The sequence below is a fragment of the Callospermophilus lateralis genome, chromosome 15, assembly GCF_048772815.1.
Source record: "Callospermophilus lateralis isolate mCalLat2 chromosome 15, mCalLat2.hap1, whole genome shotgun sequence".
Lineage (NCBI taxonomy): Eukaryota > Metazoa > Chordata > Mammalia > Rodentia > Sciuridae > Callospermophilus > Callospermophilus lateralis.
The window spans coordinates 43,836,290-43,864,118 of NC_135319.1; the positions used below are offsets into that span (position 1 = coordinate 43,836,290).

At 56.9% G+C, this 27,829-nt stretch overlaps 2 protein-coding genes across 5 annotated transcripts in view; one reads left to right on the forward strand and one right to left on the reverse strand.

Moving 5' to 3' along the window:
• Cdh23 (cadherin related 23) overlaps window positions 1-17,954 on the forward strand; it is a 335,818-nt gene extending 317,864 nt beyond the window's left edge. The window contains exons 1-23 of one of the 4 annotated variants that reach the window (XM_077105310.1): window positions 486-916; window positions 1,853-1,901; window positions 2,108-2,224; window positions 3,215-3,439; window positions 4,003-4,172; window positions 4,368-4,505; window positions 5,419-5,538; window positions 7,630-7,807; window positions 7,928-8,139; window positions 10,159-10,350; window positions 10,484-10,597; window positions 11,394-11,523; window positions 11,639-11,890; window positions 11,968-12,129; window positions 13,438-13,694; window positions 14,052-14,149; window positions 14,523-14,643; window positions 14,725-14,804; window positions 14,894-14,934; window positions 15,035-15,095; window positions 15,523-15,652; window positions 15,745-15,867; window positions 16,968-17,954. In XM_077105310.1, the coding sequence (XP_076961425.1) occupies window positions 758-916; window positions 1,853-1,901; window positions 2,108-2,224; window positions 3,215-3,439; window positions 4,003-4,172; window positions 4,368-4,505; window positions 5,419-5,538; window positions 7,630-7,807; window positions 7,928-8,139; window positions 10,159-10,350; window positions 10,484-10,597; window positions 11,394-11,523; window positions 11,639-11,890; window positions 11,968-12,129; window positions 13,438-13,694; window positions 14,052-14,149; window positions 14,523-14,643; window positions 14,725-14,804; window positions 14,894-14,934; window positions 15,035-15,095; window positions 15,523-15,652; window positions 15,745-15,867; window positions 16,968-17,294 (3,456 nt within the window). In that variant the 5' untranslated portion in view covers window positions 486-757 and the 3' untranslated portion in view covers window positions 17,295-17,954. Of the gene's footprint in view, window positions 1-485; window positions 917-1,813; window positions 1,932-2,107; window positions 2,225-3,214; window positions 3,440-4,002; window positions 4,173-4,367; window positions 4,506-5,418; window positions 5,539-7,629; window positions 7,808-7,927; window positions 8,140-10,158; window positions 10,351-10,483; window positions 10,598-11,393; window positions 11,524-11,638; window positions 11,891-11,967; window positions 12,130-13,437; window positions 13,695-14,051; window positions 14,150-14,522; window positions 14,644-14,724; window positions 14,805-14,893; window positions 14,935-15,034; window positions 15,096-15,522; window positions 15,653-15,744; window positions 15,868-16,181; window positions 16,287-16,967 lie in introns of those variants that run through there. The other 3 variants (XM_077105309.1, XM_077105312.1, XM_077105311.1) reach the window with 3 other exon arrangements.
• Window positions 17,955-18,197: 243 nt separating this feature from the next.
• Psap (prosaposin) overlaps window positions 18,198-27,829 on the reverse strand; it is a 33,485-nt gene continuing 23,853 nt past the window's right edge. Inside the window, exons 7-14 of the mRNA XM_077105510.1 lie at window positions 26,719-26,775; window positions 23,043-23,174; window positions 21,740-21,835; window positions 21,089-21,350; window positions 20,843-21,000; window positions 20,484-20,564; window positions 20,149-20,256; window positions 18,198-19,132 (exon numbers count right to left, since the gene is read on the reverse strand). Of these exons, the coding sequence (XP_076961625.1) occupies window positions 19,097-19,132; window positions 20,149-20,256; window positions 20,484-20,564; window positions 20,843-21,000; window positions 21,089-21,350; window positions 21,740-21,835; window positions 23,043-23,174; window positions 26,719-26,775 (930 nt within the window). The 3' untranslated portion in view covers window positions 18,198-19,096. The remainder of the gene's footprint in view (window positions 19,133-20,148; window positions 20,257-20,483; window positions 20,565-20,842; window positions 21,001-21,088; window positions 21,351-21,739; window positions 21,836-23,042; window positions 23,175-26,718; window positions 26,776-27,829) is intronic.

Here is a 27,829-nt window from a genome sequence, read left to right on the forward strand (position 1 = left end):
TGCCATGCAGTTGAGCAGACACGCAGCACCGTGGGTGGATCTACAGCAGTCGCAGAAAGAGCAAGGAATAGAGTGAGAGAGATGCCACCATAGCATTTGCATTAATGTCTTTAAAACATCGCATGGTTTTCATGTGATTTTTAAATAAACATGCAGGCGAGTACATCGCTGTGATTACCAAAGGAGACTGAGGGAGTGGGGTACTAAAGTGAGAGGGGCCAGAGGTCACAGCATGCCATAGCCAGAGTGCAGTCACCCCCATCAGGATGGGGGCCCAAAGGACGAGAAGGAGAGCCATCCATGCCGGAAGCCTCCCAGGCCCAGGTCCTGGACCCCTGGTTGCCCGGCTCAGGACCATGGAGAGCCGCCACGCCCTGCTCTCCTGCCGGTCTCTGTCCTCCCTCCTCCTACTGACTCTCTTCTCTCTATTTTTCTTTCCAGTGTCTTCTCTGCCCTTTGCCTCCTGCTCTTCCACCTCACTGGCTCCCCCTCCCCCTCTTGCCGGAGCCTGGCCCCAGACTGTCCACCCCTGCTCCTCCGCTCTCCTGGCCCTCCCCTCTCCCTGCACCGCCCTGTCCCTCCTGCCCTGGTCGGCTCTGAGCCCTGTGCCCACACCCTGCTCCGCTCCCTCCCGTGTCCCCTGAACTAACTGACTTAACCCTCTTCTCTCCCCACGGCTGGCAGGCCTGCAGGTTTGAGCTCTGTCTCTGTCACTTCCCACCTCATCTCCTCTCTGCTTCACCCATTGTCCTCCTCCATGCCCACCGCACCCCACCACCCCTCCTGCCCTGGGGGCCGGGCCAGGCCGTGGCCCAGCCTTTGCAGACTGAATGCAGCTGCCCTCTCCCCATCCTCGCTCCCCAGCCTGGGGGACGGGAGCGAGAGTAGGAAGAGGAGGAGGAGGCGGCAGCCCAGGGTAAGTGACGGCCCCCATGGCTGGGGACCCATGGAGGACAGAAGCCAGCCAGGGGGTCCGCCAAGGGGGAAGGGAGCCCGAGACCCCGTGCCTGAGGAGGAGAGGGGTCCTCAGCCTAATGGAGGAGGGAGGAGCCGCCAGGCCCGCAGCAGGCAGGAGAAGACAGACCCCCAAGGGGCAGCACTGAGACCCGCCAAACTAGGTCTGTCCAGACAAGCCCATGGTTCTGGAGGGTTCTTCTCTGGTCAGGGAGTAGGCGGGGACTCTGGGAGGCATTGGGTAGAAGAGAAGGAACCGGATTGCTGATTTTTATTTAATTAATTAATTTATTTGGTTCTGGGGATTGAACCCAATGGCACTTCACTACTGAGCCACCTCCCGGCCCATTTGGTATTTTATTTAGAGACAGGGTCTTGCTGAGTTGCTTAGGGCCTTGCTAAGTTGCTGAGGCTGGCCTTGAACTGGTGATCCTCCTGCCTCAGCCTCCTGAGTTGCCGGGATCATAGGCGTGCACCACTGGGCCCAGCTCGCTGGCTGATACTGATGTGAAGTCAACCTTCTTGTCCTGCAGTCAGCCCAGTTCACACCGACTTCATCATTTAAGACCAAGGGGGATGGCATCCGGCCCGTCCCACCATGTGGTCACCTTCAGGGACCCTCCTCATGGCTTCTCAGCTGTCATGACCTTCCTTTATACTTGATCTCCCTGGACATATGAGTTTTTAAAATTGTGACCAAAGCGCACATAAAACTGACCGCCTGAGCCATTTGAAGTATGCAGTGTGATAGTGTTAAGGACGTTCATGTCGTTGTGGATCATAAGTATTTTTTTGTTTAAAAAATCACCTAGCACTTTCTATAAGCTGGGCGCAGCCCTAAGTTCTTTGTAAATGGAAATTTAACTTTTCCGATCCTCAAAATAACCCTGTATGGTAGGTGCTGGAATTTCCCCCTTTTGCGTGTGAGGAAACCGAAGTGCAGAGAGGTTAAGTAACCTACGGAGGTCGCCTGGCTAGTAAGCACTAAGTGGGGGGCAAGTCCCCAAGGGTGGACCGTCCCAGCCACAAGTCCTGGGTCCACCGTGGACTACTGCCCTCTTTAGGGACTGGAGGGGTTGGCCAGGAGCACCCCGGGAGGCCCAGATTTTAGGGGGTTCCCCTCCAACTGAACCTGACCTGGTCTGGTCCACAGGGTCTGTGATGGTAAAGTCCCCCCTCAACCGGGAGCTGGTTGCCACCTATGAGGTCACTCTCTCAGTGATTGACAATGCCAGTGACCTCCCAGAGCGCTCCGTCAGCGTGCCAAACGGTAAGGTTTCTCTGCTGGGATCCCACCACGGTGGCTCGGAGCCATTCAGGGCTGCGTGGGGCAAGAAGAGGCACAGGCCTGGCCCCAAGGGGGACCAACAGGACTCGCCCGAGGGCTGCAGGGGGTTGGTGGCACTGGGGCCATGGAAGGTGGCAGCCAGGTGAGGCTGGGCTCATGTGGAATCCTCGCTCCCAGGCTCCAGGGGGGAAGGATGCTTGGAGCCTGGAAGGGGACCGAGAAAGGAGGAGTAGCTGTCGGGTGTGGCTCGGATGCCCCACAGGAACCTCACGATCTGATAGGAAGCTGTGGGGTCCCCACAGAGGAAGCCAAGAGCACAGGAAGGTGACTTGGGGCCACAGACACTGTACTGGGGCTCCAGGCACCGAGACAGGGAAAAGCGGGCAGGGGGCTACTGTGGCCTGCACCTGAGACATGGCAGGGAGGGGGCTGCAGAGGGCGGAATGCAGGGAACTGGGAGGGGATGGCCGAGGCCAGCCGAGGGACACTGCTGGGGTGAGGAGTTAGACCCAGCAGATATTGGCTGCTTATCTTCACGGCCCAGAAGCCGACTTTTCCGGAAGGAAGGGCAGGCTTGGTCATCTCTTACATGTCCCAGGCTGGCAGGGTTGCGGGTGTGGGCTGGGGTTAGAGAGGGCACGACTCACGTGGGGTGTGGCAAGGGTCTCAAAATCACCTTAGTCCCGTCTCCCTGAATAGGTCAGGAAACTCGGCAAGGGCCGAGGGCTCCCCGAGGGCTCCCCGAGGCCATCTGGCCAGTTAGGAGAACACAAGCCCCTTCCCCTGATGGAAGGGTGAGTCCAGACCAGAGGACAGGGTCACATGTCACAGCCCGAGGGCTGAGTCCATCTTCAAGGAGTCCCAAGAGGGCTGTGGGATGCCGCCACCCTCTCTGGCTTAGCTGAGGCTCAGGAAGGCCTGGTCCGGCCATGGTGCCCCTCCCCTCCCCCTCACCCCCTGCCCGCACCCCAGCCAAGCTGACGGTCAACGTCCTGGACGTCAACGACAACACGCCCCAGTTCAAGCCCTTCGGGATCACCTACTACACAGAGCGGATCCTGGAGGGGGCCACCCCAGGCACCACGCTCATCGCCGTGGCAGCCGTGGACCCTGACAAGGGCCTCAACGGACTGATCACCTACGCCCTGCTGGACCTCACGCCCCCAGGCTACGTCCAGCTGGAAGACGCCTCAGCTGGTAGGTGGGCATCGGCCTGCGGAGGGCTGGGGACATATATGTCTGTGCCTGCTCAGCCTCCCAGCAGGACGGTGGCCTGCCTCTCACCCTCCGAGTTGGGACCCCCGGGCCTCGGGGCTGGGCCAGATCCAAGATGACCGACCTTCATTCACTCCCAGATGCCCAGCATGAGGGCCAGAGTGCCCCGTCCTGGGGGGATGGAGGTTCCCTGGTGTCTGCTGGAACCTGTCACAGCCCAGCCCCTCTCTGTCACACCCACCACCATCTCGGCCACCCAACCTCCTGCTTATCAGTGTCACGTGGAAGCAGGAAAGCCCAGAGGACGAGTTTCAGAGGAGGCCCTGGGACTGGTGACGGGCATCCATTGCTTGTGAGGTCTTTCCTCGCCTCTCGGGTGACAACAGCCCCTCTCAGCCTTCTGGGTCACCGCGGGGCAGTGTGGCCTGCTCACCCTCCTCCTCCTGGGGCCACATCTGACCCTCAGGGTCGCAGATCCTTCTCCTCACCCTTTAGAGAGTGGCTGTGAGGAGTGGCCAAAAGGGCAGCAGATGCCTGTTTCTCAGGGAAGGTCATCGCCAACCGGACAGTGGACTATGAGGAAGTGCACTGGCTCAACTTCACAGTGAGGGCCTCAGACAATGGGTCCCCGCCCCGGGCAGCTGAGATCCCCGTCTACCTGGAGATTGTGGACATCAATGACAACAACCCCATCTTTGACCAGCCCTCCTACCAGGTCGGTGGCCAGGCCTGCAGGCTGGGCCTGGGCCTGTTCCGGGGGGTCCTTGTGCACCTTCCACTCCCACCTCACTGGCTCCTGAGGTCCCCGGGAGTGCCCAGCACATAAGCCACTGGGTGCCCTGGGTCCCCTGCTCCGGTGAGTCCCCGGCAGGACGTGGGCTCTGGGCCGACCGCGGTCTGCTCTCTCCAGGAGGCCGTCTTGGAGGATGTGCCTGTGGGCACCGTCCTCCTGACAGTCACTGCCACTGACGCCGACTCGGGCAACTTTGCCCTCATCGAGTACAGCCTGGGGGACGGCGAGGGCACCTTTGCCATCAACCCCTCCACGGTGAGCGCGCGCCGGGGGCCTGGGCTCTGCGGTGGGCAGGCCCCGCATCCGAGGCTGAGAACCCCCCGGGGACCGCAGGCATCCCCCTGTGGCCGAGCACTGCCCCTGGACAGCTGTGACCTCAGAGGCTCTTTAGCCAAGTCAGCAAACTCTTCCTCGAGGGCCAGACATCCTGTCGGCGGCCTTTCTGTCCCGGCAGATGTGGAAGGAAGTGGCCCAGGTCTGTAGGAACCGACCCTTCATGGGTCGAGGACTTCTGAGATGTGTCCTCACCAGAAAAAGAGACCTGAAAGTCCGCGGGACTGCTTTTTGAGACTGTCCAAAGACAGGCCTGGGAGAGTGGTCACTATTGAGCGCCTACTGTGTGCATAGCCCTATACTCGGTGCGGAGGTAGGGGAGATACCCCGAAGGGTAGACCCCCGTGTTCCCGTGAGTCTCGGGCCTGTGGGGGAGCAGAAACTCGGGAGAAAGGTGGGTGGTGGATTCAAACGTGGCACACTGAGTCAAAAGCTGCCCTTGTCAGAATGCGGAGAGAGCCCTGTGGCCCAGGAATGGCTGCCGGTCAGCAGGCCCCTTCCCAGAAGCTGGCCTTTCCCCCAGCCTCTGCCTCCCACTGCTGTGTTTCCCTAGGGTTTACTCATGCCCGGGGTGGACGGTCAGATTGGGCTCTGGCCTGACACCAAAAACAGTGACTGATTTGGAATACCTACTCTACGCCAGGACCTGGTCAGGCAGTTGGCTGTAGCCTGGGCGGGTCATTTAATCTCAGGTGGATTGGGGTAGTAAGGGCAAAAAGAGCCACTAGAATGGGACTTCCCAGGAGGCAGAGTCCAAAACAGCATCTGGCCATAGTAGATGCTCAGTAAATCTGTTAGATGGATGAAGGACCTGAAGCCACCCTCCCCCTGCTAGGGTGACATCTATGTGCTGTCCCCTCTGGACCGGGAGAAGAAGGACCACTATATCCTGACTGCCTTGGCCAAAGACAACCCTGGGGATGTAGCCAGCAATCGTCGAGAAAACTCCGTGCAGGTGAGGGGACCCACCGAAGCCAGGTTCGCCAGGGGCTGGGATTGTGGATGCAGCAAGCAAAGCCTGAGAGAGTGACAGCTGCAGATGGGAGCAACTGCCCCCTCAGGGACATGGGGACAGGAAGGAGAAGGCAAGGGGTCAGCTGGGTGGGTTACAACGACTATGGCCTAAGACGACGGGGACTCCAAGAGAAATCCCCGTGCCAGACTGCTGCTGAGGTTGCTAAACACGCCCGAGAGTGGCCTACGGTTCCACGTGGCCCAGTGTCTCCACAGTGTCCCACTGAAAGGCACACCATCCAGCCACCAAAAATAATCATAAAGTCGTCACCTTTACAAATGACTCTTAAATGACTCCTTTAAGAGAGCTTTACCAAGTGACTTATAAGAGGAATGACTCCTTTAATGAGGAATCAAATTCACAACCCCCCCCCCACTGGACATGGTGGCAAGTACCTGTCGTCCCAGCACTGGGGAGGCTGAGGCAGGAGGATCACTTGAGCCCAGAAGTTTGAGGCCAGCCTAGTGAGAACTTATCTCAAAATAATAATAATAACAACAACAACAACAACAACAATCCCATTCTAGTTCTGGGGTCCTCACATTGGCTCTCAGGCCAGTTTCTCACCTCTTGAGTGGCCTCTCCCCTTTTTTACCCAAAGTCTCCAGCCATGAGCCTTTGCTTTCTCTTTACCCTGTTCTGCTTTCTAAAGCCCTTTTTGGTTTTCGGGTTTTTGTTTTTGTTTTTTCTGGTACTAGGGATGGAACTCAGGGGTGCTCTACCACTGAGCTATACCACCAGCCCGTTTTAATTTGAGAAAGGGTTTCAGTAAGTTGCCCAGGCTGGCCTCGAACTTGTGATCCTCCTGCCTCAGCCTCCTGAATGGCTGGTATTACAAGCTTGTGCTGCTGAGCCTGCTGCAGGCCTGTGTTTCTGTACTTGATCTTCTGCTTCTCCCCTCTCGCTAGCCTAATTATGCAAAGGAAACTCTCCAAAAGGGGTGGAGAGGTGAGATGCTGGATGAGCCAAGACAAATTCTTTCTTGCAGGTGGAGGGACAGAGCTGGGAGCACACACACATAGCTGGATCTTGTCCCTGTCACACACATATGTACCACATAGAGAAAAGCACAAACTTTGGAGGAGACCAAGGTCTCGCTAGCTAAGACACCACACTTCTCCACAAACCTGAACCTTAGTGGTCAAATCTGCAAAGGAGGCAGCAGAGGTGGCGATGAGGAATCGGGGTGATGAGGTGGTTTGAAAGGCTTTGTGCACTGAAGGCTGCTCTTCCAAATCCCTGTCCTGCAGGGCTCTGATGCCAGTGCAGCTGGGCAGGGTCCCGGCCCTGGGGAAGAGGGGCCTGCTATGTCTCTAGGACCTGCCCTGGGCTGTGGGGTCTGCAGGGGAAGCCAAGAGCAGATGCAAATCCCAGTCAAGAGGGGCCCCAGGAGCCAGGCACAGTGGCGCACGCCTGGAACTCCAGCAGCTCAGGAGGCTGAGGCAGGAGGATCGTGAGTTCAAAGCCAGCTGTAGCAACTTAGTGGGGCGCTAAGCAACTCAGTGAGACCCTGTCTCTAAATAAAACATAAAAAGGGCTGGGGATGTGGCTCAGTGGTTCAGCACCCCTGAGTTCAATCCCCAGTACAAAAAAAAAAAAGGCCCTAGAGAATGGAGGAACCCCGCAATCTGGTATTAAGGTCCCGAGAACAGAGCCAGACTTGCAGGCGTCTATAGGGAGTAGCAAGGGACAGGTAGGAGGGGCGGGTGAGGGGTTCCTTCTCCAGGGCCCACGACAGACTGTTGTGGTTGCTAAGGGCTCCCTCGAGCCAGGCGCTGCACCGGCATCCAGCAGACGGCAGTGTGAGCCTCTCTGGGACCTGGGAGAGAACCGCCGTCCCCCCCTACCACCACCCGCGCACAGCTGGGCAAACTGAGGCTCAGGGTTCAGTACATTGTTCAGTACATTGTCCAGATGTGAACACATCAGAAGACGGTGCCTCCCTTCCTCTCCTGCCTTATTCCTGGGTGACTGGGTCCCCCGAGGCAGCCCAGGATGCTCCTGACTCTTGGCCTTGACCCCCCGCCCCAGGTGATGATCCAAGTGCTGGACGTGAACGACTGCCGGCCACGCTTCTCCAAGCCCCAGTTCAGCACCAGTGTGTATGAGAACGAGCCAGCAGGCACCTCGGTCATCACCATGATGGCCACCGACCAGGACGAAGGCTCCAACGGGCAGCTGGCCTACTCGCTCGAGGGCCCTGGCATGGGTACGGAGCCCGCCCTGGGCGCCCGTGGTGAATCGTGGGGTGGGAGGGACAGGCCAGAAGTAGGGGAGACGGGAAGGCCAGTGGCCAGTCACGCCTCTGCTCTCCTGCCCTGTCTGCTAGAGGCCTTCCATGTGGATGTGGACTCAGGCCTGGTGACCACACAGCGGCCTCTGCAGTCCTACGAGAGGTTCAACCTGACTGTGGTGGCCACAGACGGGGGGCAGCCCCCACTCTGGGGCACCACCATGCTCCTGGTGGAGGTCATCGACGTCAATGACAACCGCCCCGTCTTCGTGCGCCCACCCAACGGCACCATCCTGCACATCAGAGAGGTACTCCTGGCTTCCGGCACCCAGCCGGCTTGCTCCTCTTGCCGTCAGGGCCCGGGCAGTGGAAGGGCCCTCATTGTTGGGTGGGGGAGCAGGCCAGGCGAGAGCAGGCTGGCCCGGGCCCCATGACGGGCACTAAACAACCGTCAGTCAGGTCAGTCGTGTGGCCGTGCTAGCACCAGATCTTGGGTTCAAGTGGAATTCTGTTGTCTACCAGCCAAAGCACCTTGAGCAAGTGGCTTCTCTGAATCTTTTGGATCTGCAAATGGGACTAATGATAGCAAGTGCCCCATTCTTACTCTGGTGTCTACGAAGGACAGTTCCCCCTGCTGCCCGCTTCCCCGATCTTAAAATAAATGCACACGCCCCTACCGTCTGGCTGGTCTCCTGTGATACCGAGTGCAGGCAGCCTGGGGTTGGCGCTGAGCACCCAAATAAGGCACAGGGGAGGCGGCGGAGGTTCTGGAATCCCTTGGTCTAAGTGAGCCTTCCTTCATCTCTGTTCCTCCTGCCAACTCCGAAGCACCCAGGCCCAAAGTGCACCAGTCGGGTGGGTACGGCTGGTGTGTTTGATTTGCTCTCTGCTCCCCAAACTTCAAGTCTCCACATCTCAAAGTCAGTGCTGAGACCATGTTGTTGCTGTCTCCTCTTTGAGGTCCCCCAGAAGAATATTCCCAGGGATGAGTTCTAGGAAACTGTGCTGTCACCTTGTGATTTGCTTTTACATTGTCTCTGGCGTCACATCTGCAGTGATTGCTTTGCCCACTGGGGAGCTCAGAGTAATCGCCCACCTCACCGACGCTCCAGAGGCTGGCACACTTCACCACGGCTCCCTCTTCCTGCTAACTTTTTTTTTTTTTTTTTGGTGGGGGGCACTGGGGGTTGAACCAGGCCCACTCTACACTGAGCTACCTCTCCAGCCCTTTTCAATTTTTTTGAGACAGGGTCTCACTAAGTTGCTCAGGCTGGTCTCAAACTTGAGATCCTCCTGCCTCAGTCTCCTAAGTAGCTGGGATTGCAGGTGTGCACCATCCCACCCAGAGCAGCTTTTATTAACCTAAAATTTTTAACTTGTTCAATCTTATATATTATTGTCAGCTGCTTCAAGTGTGTGTGTGTGTAATAATTCAGAATATAAATTAATAATCTAGTTATTTCCCACACTAAAGACCCTATTTGCTAAGTTGTTCCCTTCGAGGGCTGTGTATTTGGGAAGACTTATGTCCCCTGAATAGCCTGAACGACCAGCATTTATAAAGTAACTATCTGTTGGTCACCCCACTTTTTATTAATTAGACGTAACTGCCACTTGGAACTTCTGATCGTCATGACTGAGATCAACAATGAAACCTTACCGAGTTGATAATTTTTCCATTAAAAGCGAGGAGATACGCTCTGGCCGTGGGCAGCCTTCCCGTGGGTCACTGTGTGCTTTCAGATAGGTTTTTGCTGAGCTAGACCTACCGCAAGGAAATCTGGGGGAGCCTGAGGCTCAAAGAGCTGAAGTGGCACACCCAGGTTCCACAGTGAATCCGTAGCAGGCTCCAGCCAGGTGGCCGATCTCTGTCGCCCTGCCTGCATGTCCTCCATTTCCAGGTCCCCCTCTGGATGGATGCTGCTTCTCGGGGACACCCAGAGTTCCTGTGATTAGGGTAGCACAGAGAGCAGGAGTGACGAGGGACACAGAGTGGCCAGGGCCAAAGCCTTTGGATTCCCCTAAACCTTGGCAGGCAGTGGGCTGGCGGGGGATGGGAACTCCTAGACTGTGGTCACCTCCAGAAAGCTTGGAACAGCTGGGTCCCAGGCTAGACCCTAGTGGACAGTGGCCTCGGCTTGGGGAGATGGGAGAGAAATAACTGTCGGATGCTTAGGATCCAAGAGACCCCAGCCACCAGGCATGCCCCAAGACGCTGGAAGGTGGCAACGACCCTTTGCTGTGGCAGGATCAGAGCAAGAGCTTCGAGGGGGCCTGGGAGCTGGGGTTCTCGTGTCTAGGCGCCCCCCCCTTCCCGTGCCCCGCAGGAGATCCCGCTGCACTCCAACGTGTACGAGGTGTACGCCACGGACAAGGACGAGGGCCTCAACGGGGCGGTGCGCTACAGCTTCCTGAAGACCGCGGGCAACCGCGACTGGGAGTTCTTCTCCATCGACCCGGTCAGTGGCCTCATCCAGACGGCCCAGCGCCTGGACCGTGAGAAGCAGGCGGTGTACAGTGTAAGACGCCAGGGCCCTGGCAGACCTTCCTGCTGCAGTGACTTGGGGGGACCTGTCTGGGGACAGCACCCGGGAGTCCTAAGCCACTCTCTTCCGCCAGCCTTCCCCTCTGACTCTGTTCCTCTGCCCCCAGCTCATTTTGGTAGCCAGCGACCTGGGCCAGCCGGTGCCATATGAGACCATGCAGCCGCTGCAAGTAGCCCTGGAGGACATTGATGACAACGAGCCCCTCTTCGTGAGGCCTCCAGTGAGCTTGCCTGTCCCTCGTGGCTGTCACACACACACTCCCCTGTGCACACTGACACATATTTGGCTACACATAGAAAATGTCTGTCTGCACACTTTTGATAAAGGAACGGCTCTGCCCTGAGCAGCTGGGATGCTGTATTGAGCTATTACACTTCAGGGCACGAGCCAGAGGTCCAAAGTGGACAAAGAGCCAGACACGGTGGAGCACATCTGTATTCCCAGAGACTTGGGAGGCTGGGGCAGGAGGATAACAACTTAGAGGCCAACCTCAGCAACTTAGCAAGACCCTGTCTCAAAGTTAAAAATGAAAAAGGGCTGGGGAGGTAGCGTGCTGCCTGGAGGGTTCCGTTCCCAGAAAACAGGTCAGGCAAACGCGCCTGATCACAGAGCTGATATCGTGTGTGTGCATGCCCGGGCGTGAGCAGGAAGCGTGAAAATCAGCTCTGACTTAGAGCAGGGACCCAGACTGAGGGCCCTGGTGTGGACTCCCTGACGTGCACATGGAGATGAGGTGTCCCTGGAGCCTCTGTGTGTGCCCAGGAGTGTGTGCCTGCCCCCCATTCACTCACTCAGGTGCCAGAGATGCTTCAGAGGACATGCCACGCCCAGCACTGTCCTCACGGAGGGTGCCACTGGATGGCTCCCCGAGAGCAGGGCTCCTTCTGGTGAAGTGCCACTCATCCCGTGAGGCCTGGGCTGCACGATCCCTCAGTGTCCAGTCACTGCCCAGGGCCCTCTGGCTGGCGCTGGAAGTGCCCTTTGGCTCCTGTGATGACGTCCTCCTCTCTCTGCAGAAAGGCCGCCCCCAGTACCAGCTGCTGACGGTGCCTGAGCACTCGCCACGCGGCACCCTTGTGGGCAACGTGACGGGCGCCGTGGACGCAGACGAGGGTCCCAACGCTGTCGTGTACTACTTCATAGCAGGTGGGGCCTGACCAGCCAGCGCCGCCACCCCTGGGGCTGGAGATGACCCCAAAGCGCCCTCGCACCCTCACCCCGGGCGTGTCGCACCCTCACCCTGGCCATGTCGCACCCTCAGCTGGCAACGAGGAGAAGAACTTCCGTCTGCAGCCCGACGGGCGCCTGCTGGTGCTGCGGGACCTGGACCGGGAGCGCGAGGCTGTCTTCTCCTTTATCGTCAAGGCCTCCAGCAACCGCAGCTGGACGCCCCCCCACGGAGCCTCCCCGGCCCTCGACCCGGTGGCCGACCTCTCCCTGCAGGAGGTGCGCGTGGTGCTGGAGGACATCGACGACCAGCCGCCGCGTTTCACCAAGGCTGAGTACACTGCAGGTGCAGGGGCCGGAGCCGGGGCCCGAGGTCGCCGGTGGCCCCTCCCTGACACTCACGCCGCCTGCTGGTCCTTACAGGGGTGGCCACGGATGCCAAGGTGGGCTCCGAGCTGATCCAGGTGCTGGCCCTGGACGCGGACATCGGCAACAACAGCCTCGTCTTCTACGGCATCCTGGCCATCCACTACTTCCGGGCCCTCGCCAACGACTCCGAGGACGTGGGTCAGGTCTTCACCATGGGTAGGGGCCTGGGTGCTCGTGGGTGGCCCTCCAGCCACCACCTCTCAGTCACTGCATGGACTGGAGTCTGGGGAAATGGGGCCCGTGAGACCACCCGAGGACACGGGCAGCCCGGCCCCGTCATGTCAGCCCTTCTGTTCCCTAATCCACGCACCTGTTCACCTCGGTGTCTGCCCACCTCCTCGCTCTTGCTGCTTGTCCCGTCCATCATTCATTCATCCATTCTTGTATCTGTCTGTCCGTCCTCTTCCCATTCCTGTAATCTGCCTCCTGCTTTCCATTCGTGCATCTGAAACGCACGTGTCGGGGTGCGGGCCAGGTACTGGGGAGATGGAAGTCGGAGGCCACACTTGGGAATATGCGTGTTTCCTTGTGCATTTGCCTGTGGACGGCGGAGACTCTGGGGCGGGTTTGGAAGGCACCCTGGGGTGGGCCCATTTCCTTCCACCACTTTGGCAGTCTCATCTGGATGCCAGGAAAATTCCTTGGCCTGGCCTTCCAGAATTGGTAGATCATCTTCCAGTGCCTCTTTCTGGCTCTGCAGTCCCCTGCTGTCCTTGAGGGCCCTGGGACCAGCCAGGCTGAGCTGCGTGCCATCCCCTGAGCCAACCTCAGGTCTGCCCTGGGCCTTTGACCCGTTTCCTGGAACGCCTCCTGACCCATGTCTGCCCTCAGCTGTGCCTCCCCACCTCCAAGGTCTAGTTCACACGCCACCTCCTCCACTTACATGAGGTGGCCCCAGCACCTCAGCAAGGGTCATCAAAGTCACATACTTGTTATTTTGGGGCCACACAGGCTGCAGATGTCTTGAACTTTTTTTTTTTTTTTCCTTTTTTGGTACCCGGTTTGAACCCAAGGACACAGAACCCCTGAGTCACATCCCCAGCTCTTTTTTGTTTTATTTGCTCAGGGCCTCACTAAGTTGCTGAGGCTGGTTTTGAACTCTCCAACCTCCTGTCTCAGCCTCCCAAGCCACTGGAATCATAGGCATGCGCACGGCACCCTGACGGCAGATGTTTTAGTACGTAGAGAATTTTAGTAAAAACTTGGAATAGTTGAAAATGAGAGGATCTCACATTCAGAGTGGAAATGCCCAGTTTCTCTAGAAAGAGTGCTACTCGAGGCAGCCTGGGCTGCCCACCCCATGACCTCATCAGCAGAGCCAAGGGCCCTTCAGCTGGGCATTGCTCACTGCCCAACTGAACCTTCGAGCTGCCTCTCTGGGCGTCTCCAGGCCCTTGACCCTTCCCAGGGGGCTCGGGAGCACTGGGTGGCCCCTGAGCTGTGCCGCCACCCGGCTTTCCACAGGGAGCGTGGACGGCATCCTGCGCACCTTCGACCTCTTCATGGCCTACAGCCCTGGCTACTTTGTGGTGGACATTGTGGCCCGAGACCTGGCAGGCCACAATGACACGGCCATCATCGGCATCTACATCCTGAGGGACGACCAGCGCGTCAAGATTGTCATTAATGAGATCCCCGACCGCGTGCGCGGTTTCGAGGAGGAGTTCATCCGCCTGCTCGCCAACATCACTGGAGCCATTGTCAACACCGATGACGTGCAGGTGGCCCATGGGACCCACCTTGGGGCTGGGGACAGGTCACAAGGACCAGGGCACTGTGGCAAGGTCAGGAGCCCGAGAAGGGGTACGTGTGCTGCCCGAGTCGTTTCCCAGCGTGACGGGGAGGCTCGGGAGTTCTCCTGGGTCCCTGTACCTGGCGCCTTACCTGCTCCCCCCGGGGCTAATACATGGCACCTGCCCCGTGCGGTGAGCTGATTGGCACCGAGCTTGGTCCTCAGTGAGCACTCAATAGTGACAGGTCCACTATAAGGTAGAGCAGGGAAGTCTCCTGCAAGAAGCCTGCCTATCCCCTCCCCTGGTCCGGCCAGGGTCCCCCTAGCAATGCTCCTTCTCACCCAGTTTCATGTGGACAAGAAAGGCCGGGTCAACTTTGCGCAAACAGAGCTGCTTATCCACGTGGTGAACCGCGATACCAACCGCATCCTGGACGTGGACCGGTGGGTGGGGCCCGGGGAGGGGACTGGGAGGGGATTCATTGAAACACAGACACCTGACGGCCGAGTGGGCTCTCCCCCAGGCATGGGCAGGGCTAGGAAAAAGGACTCAGTTTGGGGGGTGCGCAGGGCTCCCTTCCTGAGCCTGATGGGAGCCTCTGCCTATCGTGAAGAGCCAGCAGAACCCCATAGGAAGTCCCAGGGGCCCTGTGAGCACCCGGCTCCAAGCCAGGGGGGCTTCTGTCTTGCAAGGCTTCAGTGCACACGGGTGATCATCTTCCAGGGGCTCAAGCAGAGCAGAGGAGACGGGGGTGGGGAGGGGGTAAGGTCTTGGAGGGTGGCTGAGGTGGGACTAAGGCCCCTGACCCTGGTCCAGGGTGATCCAGATGATCGATGAGAACAAGGAACAGCTGCGGAATCTCTTCCGGAATTACAACGTCCTGGACGTGCAGCCTGCCATCTCTGTCCGGCTGCCCGATGACATGTCTGCCCTGCAGGTACCCCACGGGCCCCGTCCTTCCCGGGGCCAGGTCTGCCCTGGAGCCCGCGGCTCAGGCCTGGCCTGTTCTCCCCCATAGATGGCGATCATCGTCCTGGCCATCCTCCTCTTCCTGGCCGCCATGCTCTTCATCCTCATGAACTGGTACTACAGGACCGTGTGAGTGTCCCTGCCCGGCGGCAGGCGGGGCTGTGGGTTCCAGGTGAGTCCAGCCTCCCTCATGGGCACTTCTCCCTGCTTCTCTCCAGACACAAGAGGAAGCTCAAGGCCATTGTGGCTGGCTCTGCAGGTGAGTAGGGACAGGAGAGGACCTCTGGGTGTCCAGATGGCCCAGCCGCAGCTGGTCGGCTGCCCACCTCCCCTCCAAGCCCCAACCCTTCTCCCTGCAGGGAACCGTGGCTTCATTGACATCATGGACATGCCCAACACCAACAAGTACTCCTTTGATGGGTGAGTCGGCCGGGCCCCCTGAGCCTGCTGGGAACCAGGAAGGGAACATACTCCCTGCAGCCTCTCAAGTGCTGGCGGAAACCTGGGCTGTGGGCGCCCCCTGGCGGGCTGATCACCGCTGTCTCTCCACCCTCAACTGCATGGCTGAGTTTGGATTCCTGTCCAATGGCCCCTGCCCCACCCCACCCTGCAGAGGGCAAGGATATAGGGGCATAGACTTTGGGGAACTGGAGTTCTCCCCACCAAAGCTGTGACAGATGTCAGTCTGGCTCAAGCAGGATCCTAGGGTGGGAGGAACACCCATATGTGCAGGGGCCGCCGTGAAGGCATGGCGTTTGAGAGACCAGAGAGATGGGCAGGTTCGTCTGGGAGGGCACCTGTCTAGGGCGCTCTCCTTGCTTGACCCCCCTCCACTCCCCAAATGCAGAGCCAACCCCGTGTGGCTAGACCCCTTCTGCCGGAACCTGGAGCTGGCGGCCCAGGCCGAGCACGAGGATGACCTGCCCGAGAACCTGAGCGAGATCGCCGACCTGTGGAACAGCCCCACCCGCACCCACGTGAGCCAGGGTGGGGGTGGCTGGCAGTGTGGAGAGGCCGGGTGGAGAGGGCAGCGGCTTCACCTCTCTGCCTGGGTGGCGTCTCCCTCTAGGGAACATTTGGGCGCGAGCCAGCAGCCGTCAAGCCTGACGATGACCGGTACCTGCGTGCTGCCATCCAGGAGTATGACAACATTGCCAAGCTGGGCCAGATCATTCGTGAGGGACCCATCAAGGTGAGCCCTCCCTGCACCCAGAGCCCCGGCTGAACCTGGACCTCATTCCAGAGGAAAGACGGAAAGCCTCAGATCTGCCAGCCCCGGCCTCCACGGGGCCGGAACACCAGAAGGCCTAGGCACGGGGCCAATGCAGAGCTGCCCTGGCCTGCAGTGGCCTTGAGCATGACCCATGCGGCATCTGGCTACTGTCCCCAGGTCCTGCTCCAAATCCTGGGATCCGAATCCTGTGCACCCCAGGCCCCCTCAGGGAGTGAGCAGGCGGGGCAGACGTGGAGGGGCTTGGTGGGGGGTTGACCCTCTCCCTCCCCCAGGGCTCGCTGCTGAAGGTGGTCCTGGAGGATTACCTGCGGCTCAAAAAGCTCTTTGCACAGCGGATGGTGCAAAAAGCCTCCTCCTGCCACTCCTCCACCTCCGAGGTAGCTGGGTGGTAGGTGGGAGGGCAGGGAGCTGTGTGCCGTGCCCCACTCCTGGGGGTGCTCTCTCCTGCTACCTTGACGTCTCTGGAGCTCATCAGGGTGTGGGTCTAGCCGAAGTCAGCTAGGGGACTTCTACCTTCCGGGCTCTGGGGGGGGGGGGTCTTTCCCAGGGATGGTTGTGCTCAGAGGCAGTGAACCCCAAGACACCCTGGAGGGGGTGATGTCACTTTAAGAAACTGGTCATCAGGGTCAAAAGGCCCCGTGGACCTGAAGTGACTGTCAGTATTTACGAATTCAGACTAGAGCTAACCAGTGCACGCTGCCCCTAGAATAACCTGACCACTCTCCCCTCCCACTTCTGTGAACACGTGCTACCTGGTCACTATCAGAGCTGGGCACGCAGGAACAAACCTGATAAGAAGCCCAGACACCACACCGTGTCACAGGATGTTTAAAGTGAGGACAGGCCTTTGAAGGTTTCCTCAAGGAGCCCATGTCCCCGAGGATGTGCCGAAGCATTTTAAATGACCACAGTGCCTCTACGCACCCAGTCTGGAGGGTGGTGGGAGGCCGAAGGCCAGCTGGGAGGCCTTCTGTGAGGCAGGGAGGGGCCTGGATGGCAGCCTCTAGCAGGGCCCTGAGCTGTGGGAGCTGAGCCATTGGGGGCCTGGCCTCTTGCAGCTCATCCAGACGGAGCTGGAGGAGGAGCCTGGGGACCGCAGCCCGGGCCAGGGCAGCCTGCGCTTCCGCCACAAGCCACCGGTGGAGCTCAAGGGGCCGGACGGGATCCACGTGGTGCACGGCAGCACAGGCACACTGCTGGCCACCGACCTCAACAGCCTGCCAGAGGATGACCAGAAGGGCCTGGGCCGCTCGCTGGAGACGCTGACCGCCGCAGAGGCCACTGCCTTTGAGCGCAACGCCCGCACGGAATCCGCCAAATCCACACCCCTGCACAAGCTCCGAGACGTGATCATGGAGAGTCCCCTGGAGATCACGGAGCTGTGACCCATTCGGAAGACTTGCGGGTGTGAGCAGCAGCCCCAACGGCTCGCTCCCCCCGGGGCAGCAGCAAGCGCAAGGCCCGTCGGGCCGGCACCACGTGGGCAGCCTCTGTTGGCCTCACAGCTGCTCAGATCCCACTCTGGCCAGACATTCATCCAGCATCTGATCTCTATCTTCATAAAATTTGTTATTTTTTTAAGAAAACCAAACAAAAATGCTAAGTATCTAAGGACAAGGTAAGGAGGGCCGCTGGGGCCCCCAGGAGTCTGGGGACCAGCTCGGCTGAGGCCACTGGGGGCTCCCTTTCTGCTCTACCCTGGCCACGTGCCAGGCTGCCACAGCAAGAGTCCAGCACAGGACAGAGACCCAGAGCCGCAGCCCTGCTGGCCTGCCACGACTTCAAGTCCCACTGACTGCTGACCGTCTAGATCCGACAAGACAAGAAGGTCAAGTTCAATAAGCATTTTCTCCATCTCACCGGCTTCCCAAATGTGCCCAGCATATAAAGAGACATGACTGACATTCCCTCGGGTTTTGAATGTGGAGTGTGTGTGTGCTCCTTTTTAAATTCAGTTATTCCCTCAGTATTTTTCCCCTTGGTTTTGTTGAACTGGAACTCACTGAAAAGTTTTTGGAATGGTCTGTTTAAAGGACTGGCAATACACTGGCTCTGGTAACCTCCCCGTGTGTGGCCTGAGATGGGGGTCAGGGGTGAAGGGCAGGCCTGGGCTTCAAGTGCTCCCCGACCCACTGCTGGCCCTGGGACTTGCGGGGATCAAGTGCCTCTGTTTTAATTTGAACCCACTTTGCTTTCTTTTCCTGGCCAAGGGTGCTGAAGGGACCAGGGGAATGGAGCTCAGCAGAGACCAAACTCCTCTAGCAAGGTATCACACACTCAAGCCCAGATCTGGTTAACAGAACTTTATTGTTAAATCACAGAAATTTTAGTGCAAAACAAATGAAAACACAAAGTTCATTTCATAGCATCTGCTCTGCTTGTCTCTTGGCAACCAGAAGTAGAACAGCTTTGGTGGCCAAACAGGCAGCGGCGGACCCAGACAATTGTACCCACTCCACACCCAACAGACCCTGCCTGCCACTCTCTACCAAGCAGGGACTTAGGAGCTGTTATCCACATTTATCTGAAAGGGAAAATTAAAAAAAAAAAAAAATCCACAGCAGGGGCAGGGGCACGAAGCAGGACTCCAGCAGACACTCGAGCAAGCGGTTGCCACCGTGCACAGGACCTCCAGGTACAGCCAGCAGGTTACATTCAGGTGAAATTTCCCCTCCCAACCCAAACCCACAGAACCCCAAACAAGGCATCCCCAGGAAAAGACAGGAAAACAAAAACAAGGGTCAACCTGGGGCCACCGCACCCACTGGCCACCAGTAGCGGCTTCCAAGGTCTCTGCACTGTCCCCATAGGAATTATTTAAAACACCTAATTCTTCTGAACTGCCTCTGGCTGCTCTGTACAGCAGGAAAGGGGACACTCCCTCCTTAGGATAGGAAGTGACCTCAGAAGCACAAACCCCAGCACCCAAGCCTGTCAGGGCTCAGAACGAGGCCCCTGCTGAGAGGGTGGCTCAAGACCTCAGGCCAGTGTGTTCCCCCAGCAGAGGGGACACTGAAGCAGCTATGTTGGTGGGGGGAAACACCTCCCCCGTGACAGCAATGCTACAATAAGGGAGACAAATCGGGAGTGGCCAAAAGGAGGGTCCTGCTCTTATGACAGGTCTGTGCGTTCATTACCCCAGACACACAAGGAGGGAAAGAGGCTACGGCTTCTCCAAGATGGAATCCTAGTTCCACACGTGACGCTTGCAATGCTCAACAGCCTGGTAGGAAAGAGGAAACGGGGTTCAGGTGACAGGCTCAATTCCTGCCCATTACATCGCACATCACCCAGGATCTGGCATCATGTCCGGTGGCTCACACCAGATGCTGAGGACTCATTCAAAACCAAGGAACACGGGGCCAGTGGAACTTTGGCGCCTCCTAAGGCCAGAGCCCAGTTCAGCAGACGCAAAACCTTTAGTGCGGTGCAGATGAGCACCTGCGCAGGCAGGGCCCAGGACCCCTCCAACTACTGACATCTGGTCCCCAAGAACCTGTGTCACAGCTGCACAAGGGCAAATCCACCTCATCACGAGCCGTGGCACACCCCAGCTCAGGTCTCTAACCACGGGCACCTTTACTCCCACCAATGGCAGGGTGATGGTGCACATGGGCAGGGACCTGGACAGGACCAGGTGTGGGCCTCTCCCTGCAGTGACCCACAATAACTCCTCCGGGAAACAGTCAAAAGGAAGGAAGAGGAGGAAAAAGTTAAAGGAACACAGAGTAACAAGGCCAGAACAAATCCCCACCCAAGAAAGTGGCATGGGTCACCCAACCGGTGGCTGCCCAGCCAGGATGGTGCCCACAGAGTTCTGGGGCTGCTGGGCAGGGGCTCCATTCAAGAAGACCTCCAGCTGGCCTTGGGTAGGATTCAGGCCAGGCTCCAGGAGGGCAAATGTGCTGGGGTGAGGGGACCCATGCAAGGGTCTGGGCAATGAGTCCCAGAGGCCTGGCGGTTCCCGGAGTGACCTCATGAAGGTCTGACACTATCAGCAGGGGACTGACGACAGCTGGAAAGCAGACATACCAGAGCACACCCAGCACCCTTCACCCCAGAAGACGAGAGGCAGGCGGGCCCGCCTTCGCTGGGCAACTCAGAAGGGGCCTAACTGCCTCTCTGGGCTGCGGTTTTCGCACTTACAGAAGGCAGGGTGGAGAGCTGACCATGAGGTCCCTATCAGAGCAGGACTCCCAAGGGGCCACCCACTGGAAGGCAGTTGGCCGAGCTACTCACATTACACTGGGCTGCCGTCTCCACGTTCCGGCACCAGTAGCTGGGGCCCCAGACACATCTCTCAGCTCCCAAGAGCAGCTTGCGGGCAGAGGAGCAGGCCCCGATTTTCTACAGGGGAAAAGGGGGGAGAATCGGGAGCTGCCCAGCCCACCCCTTCCAAAGTCAAAATTAACAGCTTCCAGGAAGCAGCTGGAAGGGGACATGCTCTCAGACCCGTGAAGAGGGCAACGGATGCCACCAGAGGCCCGGGGCCCTGCACTCCCCGCTCCCCCGGGCTCCCCCTGATGGCCAGAGTCACAGAGGAACCTCCAGCCCTGCCGCCCAGCGAGGCTCACCGAGCACACAAAGGACGGGTCCATCACCTCCACGAGGACCTCGACCAGCACGGGCTCGTACTCGGTCACAAACTCGTCACACTGCCAAGTGAGAAGGGGACACAGGACCAGGTCTGGGCACGTTTAAGCAGACAGGACAAGCTCTTCCACCAGTCCCTGTCACTCCTAGGCCAGTGGGCCCTGGGACTCCCTCCCCGAGGACCCGCCCTCTGCCCTCACTAGCAGACTCCTCCCCTCTGCAGCTCCAGGAAGATTAACAGGTCATCTCTCAGCCCAGCCAACTCCAGGCCGGGGACAGCCACAGTCTGCTTCCTTCCACTTCCAGGGGCACCGCAGGGAGCTGCCCCAGCCCCTGCTACCTGCTTCTGGTAGGGCTCCGGCAGGAAGCTGCAGCCCTTCTCGAGCGCGGACAGGATCTCCTGCTTGGTGCTGTTCTTCTCCAGGTTGTGCTCCAAGTAGCCGACCAGCTTCTTGCACACCTCACAGAAGGGACCGTCCTTCAGGGGAGTCACCCGGGCTACACAAGAGAACACAGGGCTTGATGCTGACAGGGTCCTTCCAGACTCAGGAGGGGCCATCCTGTGCCTCGTGTGCCCTGGGCTCACCGGGCAGTGCAGGCGACTTGGGCAGCACGGGCGACTTGGGCAGCGGGGGCAGCTCAGGCAGTCCGATTCGGCCAATCATCTCGAGCTGGCCCTTGCCAGAGGAGCAGAGACGGAGCTCTCTGCACACCTGCTCAGGGTTCAGCTCCTCCTCAAGCACTGACAAGATGTACCCGCTGTATGTGTCCACCACCTCCTGGCACATGGTCGACACAGACTTGGGCAGCATCGAGCACGCCGTATCCAAAGCATGGACAATTTTTTCCTGGAACAGAGAATCAAGCGCGGTGGAGAGAGACTCTGAAAACAGGAGGACAGCAGTCCACAGGAGGCACTGCCCCTCCCTTGGAAGACCGCACAGAATTACACCAGAGCTGCCCGCAGAACAAGGGTGGCCCGCACCCCCATAGCCGAGAGGGCCCCACAGAAGAAACAGCCTTTGAAGGAGAGGATGTGGCCGTGCACATCCCAGGCTGGTGCCAACCAGGGAGGGGAGCTGGCCATGGCTCAGTGGTAGAGTGCTTGCATGGCACATGCCAGGCCCGGGTTCACCCTTAGGATAGTGGGAGTTAAGGGGAAAAAAGTAAGGAGGGCCAGATCCCTCTCCCTGGCTGAGTTCTCCCGCTGGAGCATCCTTCAAGGAGGGCCACGCACCATGGTGCTGTTGTTGTTGATCAAGTCGGCCACCTTCTTCACCACGAATTGACACGCCTTGCACAACACATTAGCATGGGCCAGGATCAGCTCCTCCTGTTGACAAAGAGAGACACACATTCACACTGGGACTCAGGCCCTCGCTCCCGCTGCCGTTATAAGCTGCAGAGGGCTGTGGGGACCAGGGCAGGTTAGCAGCACACCAAGGGCCCCTGCCTACTGAATTCAAAAGGATGCGTGGCTTCCTCCACATCTGGGGTTCCATGCCCTGCTGCTTCTTACACAGCAGGCGATCCAGCCCTTCCCCAGTCCTCTACCACCACCCCCCTCCTCTACTCCCACACCACCCCAAATTCAGGAATGTGTATTTCAGAAGGTAGGAGCAGTCCCCTCCCTCACCCCAAAGAGCTATCTCCCTGCTCTTGTGTCTGGTTCTACTATTTCATCATTCCACATCACTTTGGGAGACAGATGGCAGCCAGGGAACAGAATGAGAGTCACTGTATCTGACAGCTATTTAGAAATCAAGAGTTGTAACCCCATTTCAGGTTTGCTTTTTACTTTCCCAAACCTCATTAACACCTGCGATTGTTTTTCTAGAACCTACCTTTAATAAAGCAATAACACTACTGGGTAGAACCTCGCAACAACCCAGGTGCTCCGTCCAGCACAGAGGCAGCTGAACGCCTCAAGGAAGCTGACGGAACAAGGGACCTGAAGTTGAATTTTGCTTGACTTTGGCTTAAACATTTAAGTGGTCACGTGTTAAACAGTGAACCCTGTACTGCTCCTCCGTGCACTCTGGCCGCGAACTTGGTGGGGAGGGTGGGTGAGGGGCACCTCTGGGAGCAGGAGGCTGAGCTCCCCTTATTCCATCTGACACCTCAACCCTTTCTGCAGCCATACAGAGAAGAAACAGAGGGCACAGGGGCTTCATGACCCTAGAATACTACCTGACCACAGGAAGTGCTGGGTTCAAGTTCACTATGGGCTCTTTACCCACGTACAAGCAGTGGGCCCTGTGAGGCTTCTGCACAAGCCCTGGGGAGGGCGGCCTAGACTCGGCACTATGGCTCCAGTATGGGGAAGGATCCAGGAGGCACACGTGAAAAGGTCAGGGCTGAGCTGGCACTGCAAAACCACTGGATCTGAAAACCACCACCAGGGCCTTGGCCCAGGAACACAGCACAGGGTGGAGGTGGGACAGCCATGAGACGCCAGGTAGGGAACAGAAAGTGTGTGACACAGCATGGAGTGGCCAGCTGTTCCATAGCCATAGTCCACATACAACAACAGCGGGTACCTCGAGGGGATCCATCAGTTCCAGGGCAGGCAGGACGTTCTCGGAGGCCACTCTGGCGGGAATCAGGGTCTGCAGAGGCACTTCCTTGACCTCGTCACAGAACCCAACCAGCGCGCAGATCTCCTTGGGTTGCTGAAAGGGCACAGAACCAGCAGTCAGACAGCCCACGCCCGCCTTCTTAGCCCCTCTCCAGACACTGGGGTTGGGGTGCTGAGGAGCTCCCCAGCCCCAGGGTCAAGGCTGACCCCACCCACCCTGACTGGCAGGGATTCCAGGCTCAACTTCAACTTAGAAGGACTCATGTCCAAGAGCAGAGCATGGGAGCTAACTTCACCTAGGAAGCCATCACGCGGCTCTAGTCAGGGCCACCATAAGGAACCGAGGCTCCCACGGCCTTCAGCATCCCCAAGGACTCATTCTCAGCAGAGTTTGTTATTCCAGGGGGAAACTACAATGCCCACGAGCTAACAGAAAGCCTATGCTGGAGATAAAAGCACACCAGATCTTGCAGGGGCGGGACCATTTAAAACAACGTTAAAAGGGAAAGTTGGCTTTTCTAAATTCCATGTTCTGTGTTCACAACTGCACACAGTACACAGGAGCCCACCCCCACCCCCACGGTGGTGAATCATTTCAAACCACAAGGTCTTCAGACCCAGCCCTCTACACACCATCTGGACACTAGGCAAGAGAAGGATAGAGTTTGGAGACCCTGACCATTTCACCATGAAGACCAAGCCCAAAATAAGAATGCAGACCCCGTGAACTGTGAATCCAATGCAGCCAGCACCAGCCCTGGGCTGTGGGCACCTGCCTACCACCACCACACACAAAGCCCGTCAGCCCAGGCTCCAAAACCAGGCCTGCTGAGGCCAGAGAGTCAGACCAGCAGCTGGTGCTGTTGAAACAGCTCTAGATGTGGGGCTGGGAGCCTGGGTACAGAATATCCCAGATCCTTTCCCTTTGACACCCCTTAAAAATGGGGAGAAAATGTCAGAGTGAGGCTGAAGATACAGCAAGGTTTTGTTTTTTTAAGGAAAAAAAAAGGTGCCAAGATGGGGGAGGGAGGCTGCTCTTCTCTCAGGATCAGCTTTGTTCAGACTCAAGGCAGCAGAGGCAGAAATCCAGGCGTCCCAACCCAAGTGCTCTCCCATCACACTTCCAAAGGCTTCCCAGTGCTCGGAAGAGGCCAAGCTTAGCATGGCCCCAGTGTGGACTGTGGATGTGGCTCCCACAGTGGCCATCTGACGTGTCTCCAGACCCAAAGGACCCCATCCATCACCCAGAAGGGCAGAAGCCACAATCAAGAGATTGTTTCCAATTCTCTGGATCCAACAAACAGGGGGACAATGTGTCATTTGCAAGACCAATTAGCTCATGCAGCAGCAGCATCCCGGGATTATGAAGACAGCACTAAAGACATGCAATGCCTACTCATGTTGTGACAGACAAAAGGCATCCTGCCGGAAGCCAGGTGCCTCCGAGGCCACCCCTGGTTCCTCATCAGCACGCTGGTGGCCTACACACATGCATGCCACATGTTGATTCTGACTAGAAGGCAAGACTCTGCTGTTTTCCAGACCCCTGAAGGAGGGAGACCCCAACACTTGAAATGCTGAACTCAGGGGCAGGATGCCTGGCAGAGAGGGGGACCCTTGCCTTTTGCAACTATTCCTTGTATCTGTCAGAGATACCATACTAAACAAAAATAAATAAAGAAATAAAGCAAAATATAACTAGGAAAAGCAGCAGATCACTACTACAAGCAAATTCTCCATCACATACCTGATCCTGCTGTTGAACAAAAAAACAGGAAATCGGAGATGGAAACAACAGAAAGGAAAGGATACAACAGTTAAGGAAAATTAAAACAACAATAATCAAGCAGTCAACAGGGGTTAGGGGTACCACCGAAGCCAAGGGCCACACTCCAGCAGTCTGGCATTGCTACCTACCTGTCCCACTAGCCTGATGAACCCCAAACGCTACTCTGGCCCTGGACAGACCACACTGGCCAGCTAGTGTGTGTGCTGTCCCTACAACCAATACTAAGTCATGCTGTGCAGCAAAGTCACCGGGAAGGGTCTCCACCCCCAGAGTCTGACCCCACTGGGCCCTCCCCACAGGTTAGTTATGAGCATGGCAATGGACCAGGGCTGCCCAAATTGAGGGCGAGGCGGTAGGCTGTTATAAACACACCACTCGCCACACCTAGCCTTGGGGCAATCTACCCTGGGGCCAGCGACGGCCTGGGCAGCAGATTTGACTACCTATTAAAAGCCTGAGCTTTGAGTCAACAATTCCAGCTTCAGTGACCCACACACTAAGGGAAAGAATGGGGATGGGCATAGATATATATTTGGCACTAAGGGTGTTTCTCATTCCGAGGGCAAACCTGAAAACAACCTACACACCTAGCCACAGGGGACTGGTCACACAGATTATGTTTGATCTATACTGTGAATTAATATGCAGCAGCCACATGAAAATCACCTGTACAAAGATAACTCAGTGATCAATAAATTGGGAGGGGGATGCAAACTACAAAATACAAAGCAATATATAAAAAATGACCCCACAGACTTTTATGAAAATGCAAATGATTTTTGTGTGAAGTATTATTTGTATTTTCAAAAAATTTTCTACACAGTATTTATATGGAAAAATATTCATGTTAGCAACAAGGAAGTACTTCATTAGGTCGAGTCACATGGAAAGCTTATTTTCACCTACTTCAGCTGCACGTCTTCGTAACGTTGGCCTTTAAACATTTTTACAAGGCAGGCCGTGAGCAATGATCCCAAATAAACTGCTGTGCCTGGTTTATTTGGCAGATGACTGGAGTAGGCAGAACAGGCCCAATGGTCACCCTGCCAGGCTCTGTGGGTCAAGGGTCTCAACTGCAATGACTCAGCCACAAATGGGCTTCACTGGGTTCCAGCGGAACTGATCTAGTCTATGAAGGGCCAGAGGTGAGGGACCCCTGTGTTAGGAACAAACTCAAGGACCGACATCAATCCTGATGCAGAAAGGCAGCGTAGGGGAACAGTGCACCCCACCCTGCTCTGGCCCTCAGATTAGATCTAGGAAGGCCAAGCCAGCTCCCCAGCTCAGCATGCTGCAGGCCAGTCAGCTTCTTAACACAGTTCCAACATAGAGGAGCCAGCCCGCTTCCCATGTCTAACAGGGAATAAATGTCCCTGTCACGGGGACACAAGAGACGCCAGTGCAGGAGTCAGGGCCTGAGCAGCCACTAGCTGACCCCACTCCAGGGCAAAGGGCCAACTCCACCAGGCAGGATTCCCACCCTCCCCAGCTCCAAACTCAAGCTGCATGTGGCAGTGCTCAGGGTTGGTCTAGAGAGCAAACTACTACAGATCCCAGGGCTAAAGTCAGATACTAGCAATCTGACGGCCAGCTCGCGGGTGCACAGGCCAGCAGGCCACCAGCAGGCAGCCCTGGGATCAAGCTTCTTCCTTCAGCCTTTCTTGGGTGGGGGGACTGAGATTGAAGTGGAGAGCCTGCTGGTCAAAGGGAGTTCTTTCTGGCCTCAATTCAGTATTTTGAGAATTTAAAAAAAAAAAAAAAAAAAAAAGGAAAGAAAGAAACTAAACTGTATCTGGAAACATCAACATTTAGGACAAAAATGCTAACCAAGGACTCTCCTGCCACCTACCATGTGCATCATCATCTGGATGGCGATTTCAGAGTACTGGCTGATATAGTTCTTGCACTGGAGAGAGAGAAACAGTTTTTCAGTTAATTAATTACTGCAGCAAAGAACCAAAAAACCAAACTAGCCTTTTCAATAGTGCTAACTGCTGATTATCAAGATTCCCACCTATAGAGCCAGGCACGGTGGTGCATACCTGTAATCCCAGGGGCTCGGGAGGCTGAGGCAGGAGGATTTTGAGTTTAAAGCCAGTCTCAGAAATTTAGCAAGACCCTAAGCAACTCAGAGACCCTGTCTCTAAATAAAATATTTTAAAAAGAGCTGGGGATGTGGCTCACTGCTTAAGCACCCCTGGGTTCAATCCCTGTATCACCCCTAAAAAAAATTCCTATAGAATTTTATAATCTGCTCAGAACAAACTTTAATGAGATAAAAGTGACGTTATTTTATAACTTATAGAAAACGAACAGAGAATGTGGTTCTGAAACTGTTTACCAAAAGAACTAAAGAGATTTTGTCCTTCTTTATTTACGGCCAATTTGCCCCAAGGTCATTCAAAAGTTGCTCCGTAGCAGTTTGCAGTTGGGAGAGAAGGCAGTTACAGATCCACTGATGAGGAATCCAAGGATACTCTTGAAACCTTTACACATTCTCAGACAGGGCTGGTTATAAAATTTAAATCCAGTCAAGTCAAGAATGATTTTCAATGACCTGATTTCATACAAAGCGAGGCACTGCCAGCAGCCCCTCTCAGAACAGCTCCATTCTAAGCTAGTGCTTGCTTCTCATTAGAAACCAAGGGTAATGCGAACAGCCCTAGGAGAGGGTTTACCTGAGAAACCACCTACAACAGCAACTGCAAACTGATTCCCAGGCTTTCATAATAAATAGATAAAAAGACTGCTCCCCTGGCTGACAGCCCTAGGAGAGCCAGGCCACAGACAGGGCTCCACCCAGGAAGGCCGCTCTGGAACCCAGAGCAGAATCCCAACTGCCTCCCCCACAAAGGTTTCAGAAGGCACTCAGGTACTAAGTTGGATTTTGGTTTTCCACATCAATGTCATGAGCGAATTTAATAATGGGAATTGGGGATGTGGCTCCAGTGAATGAAACC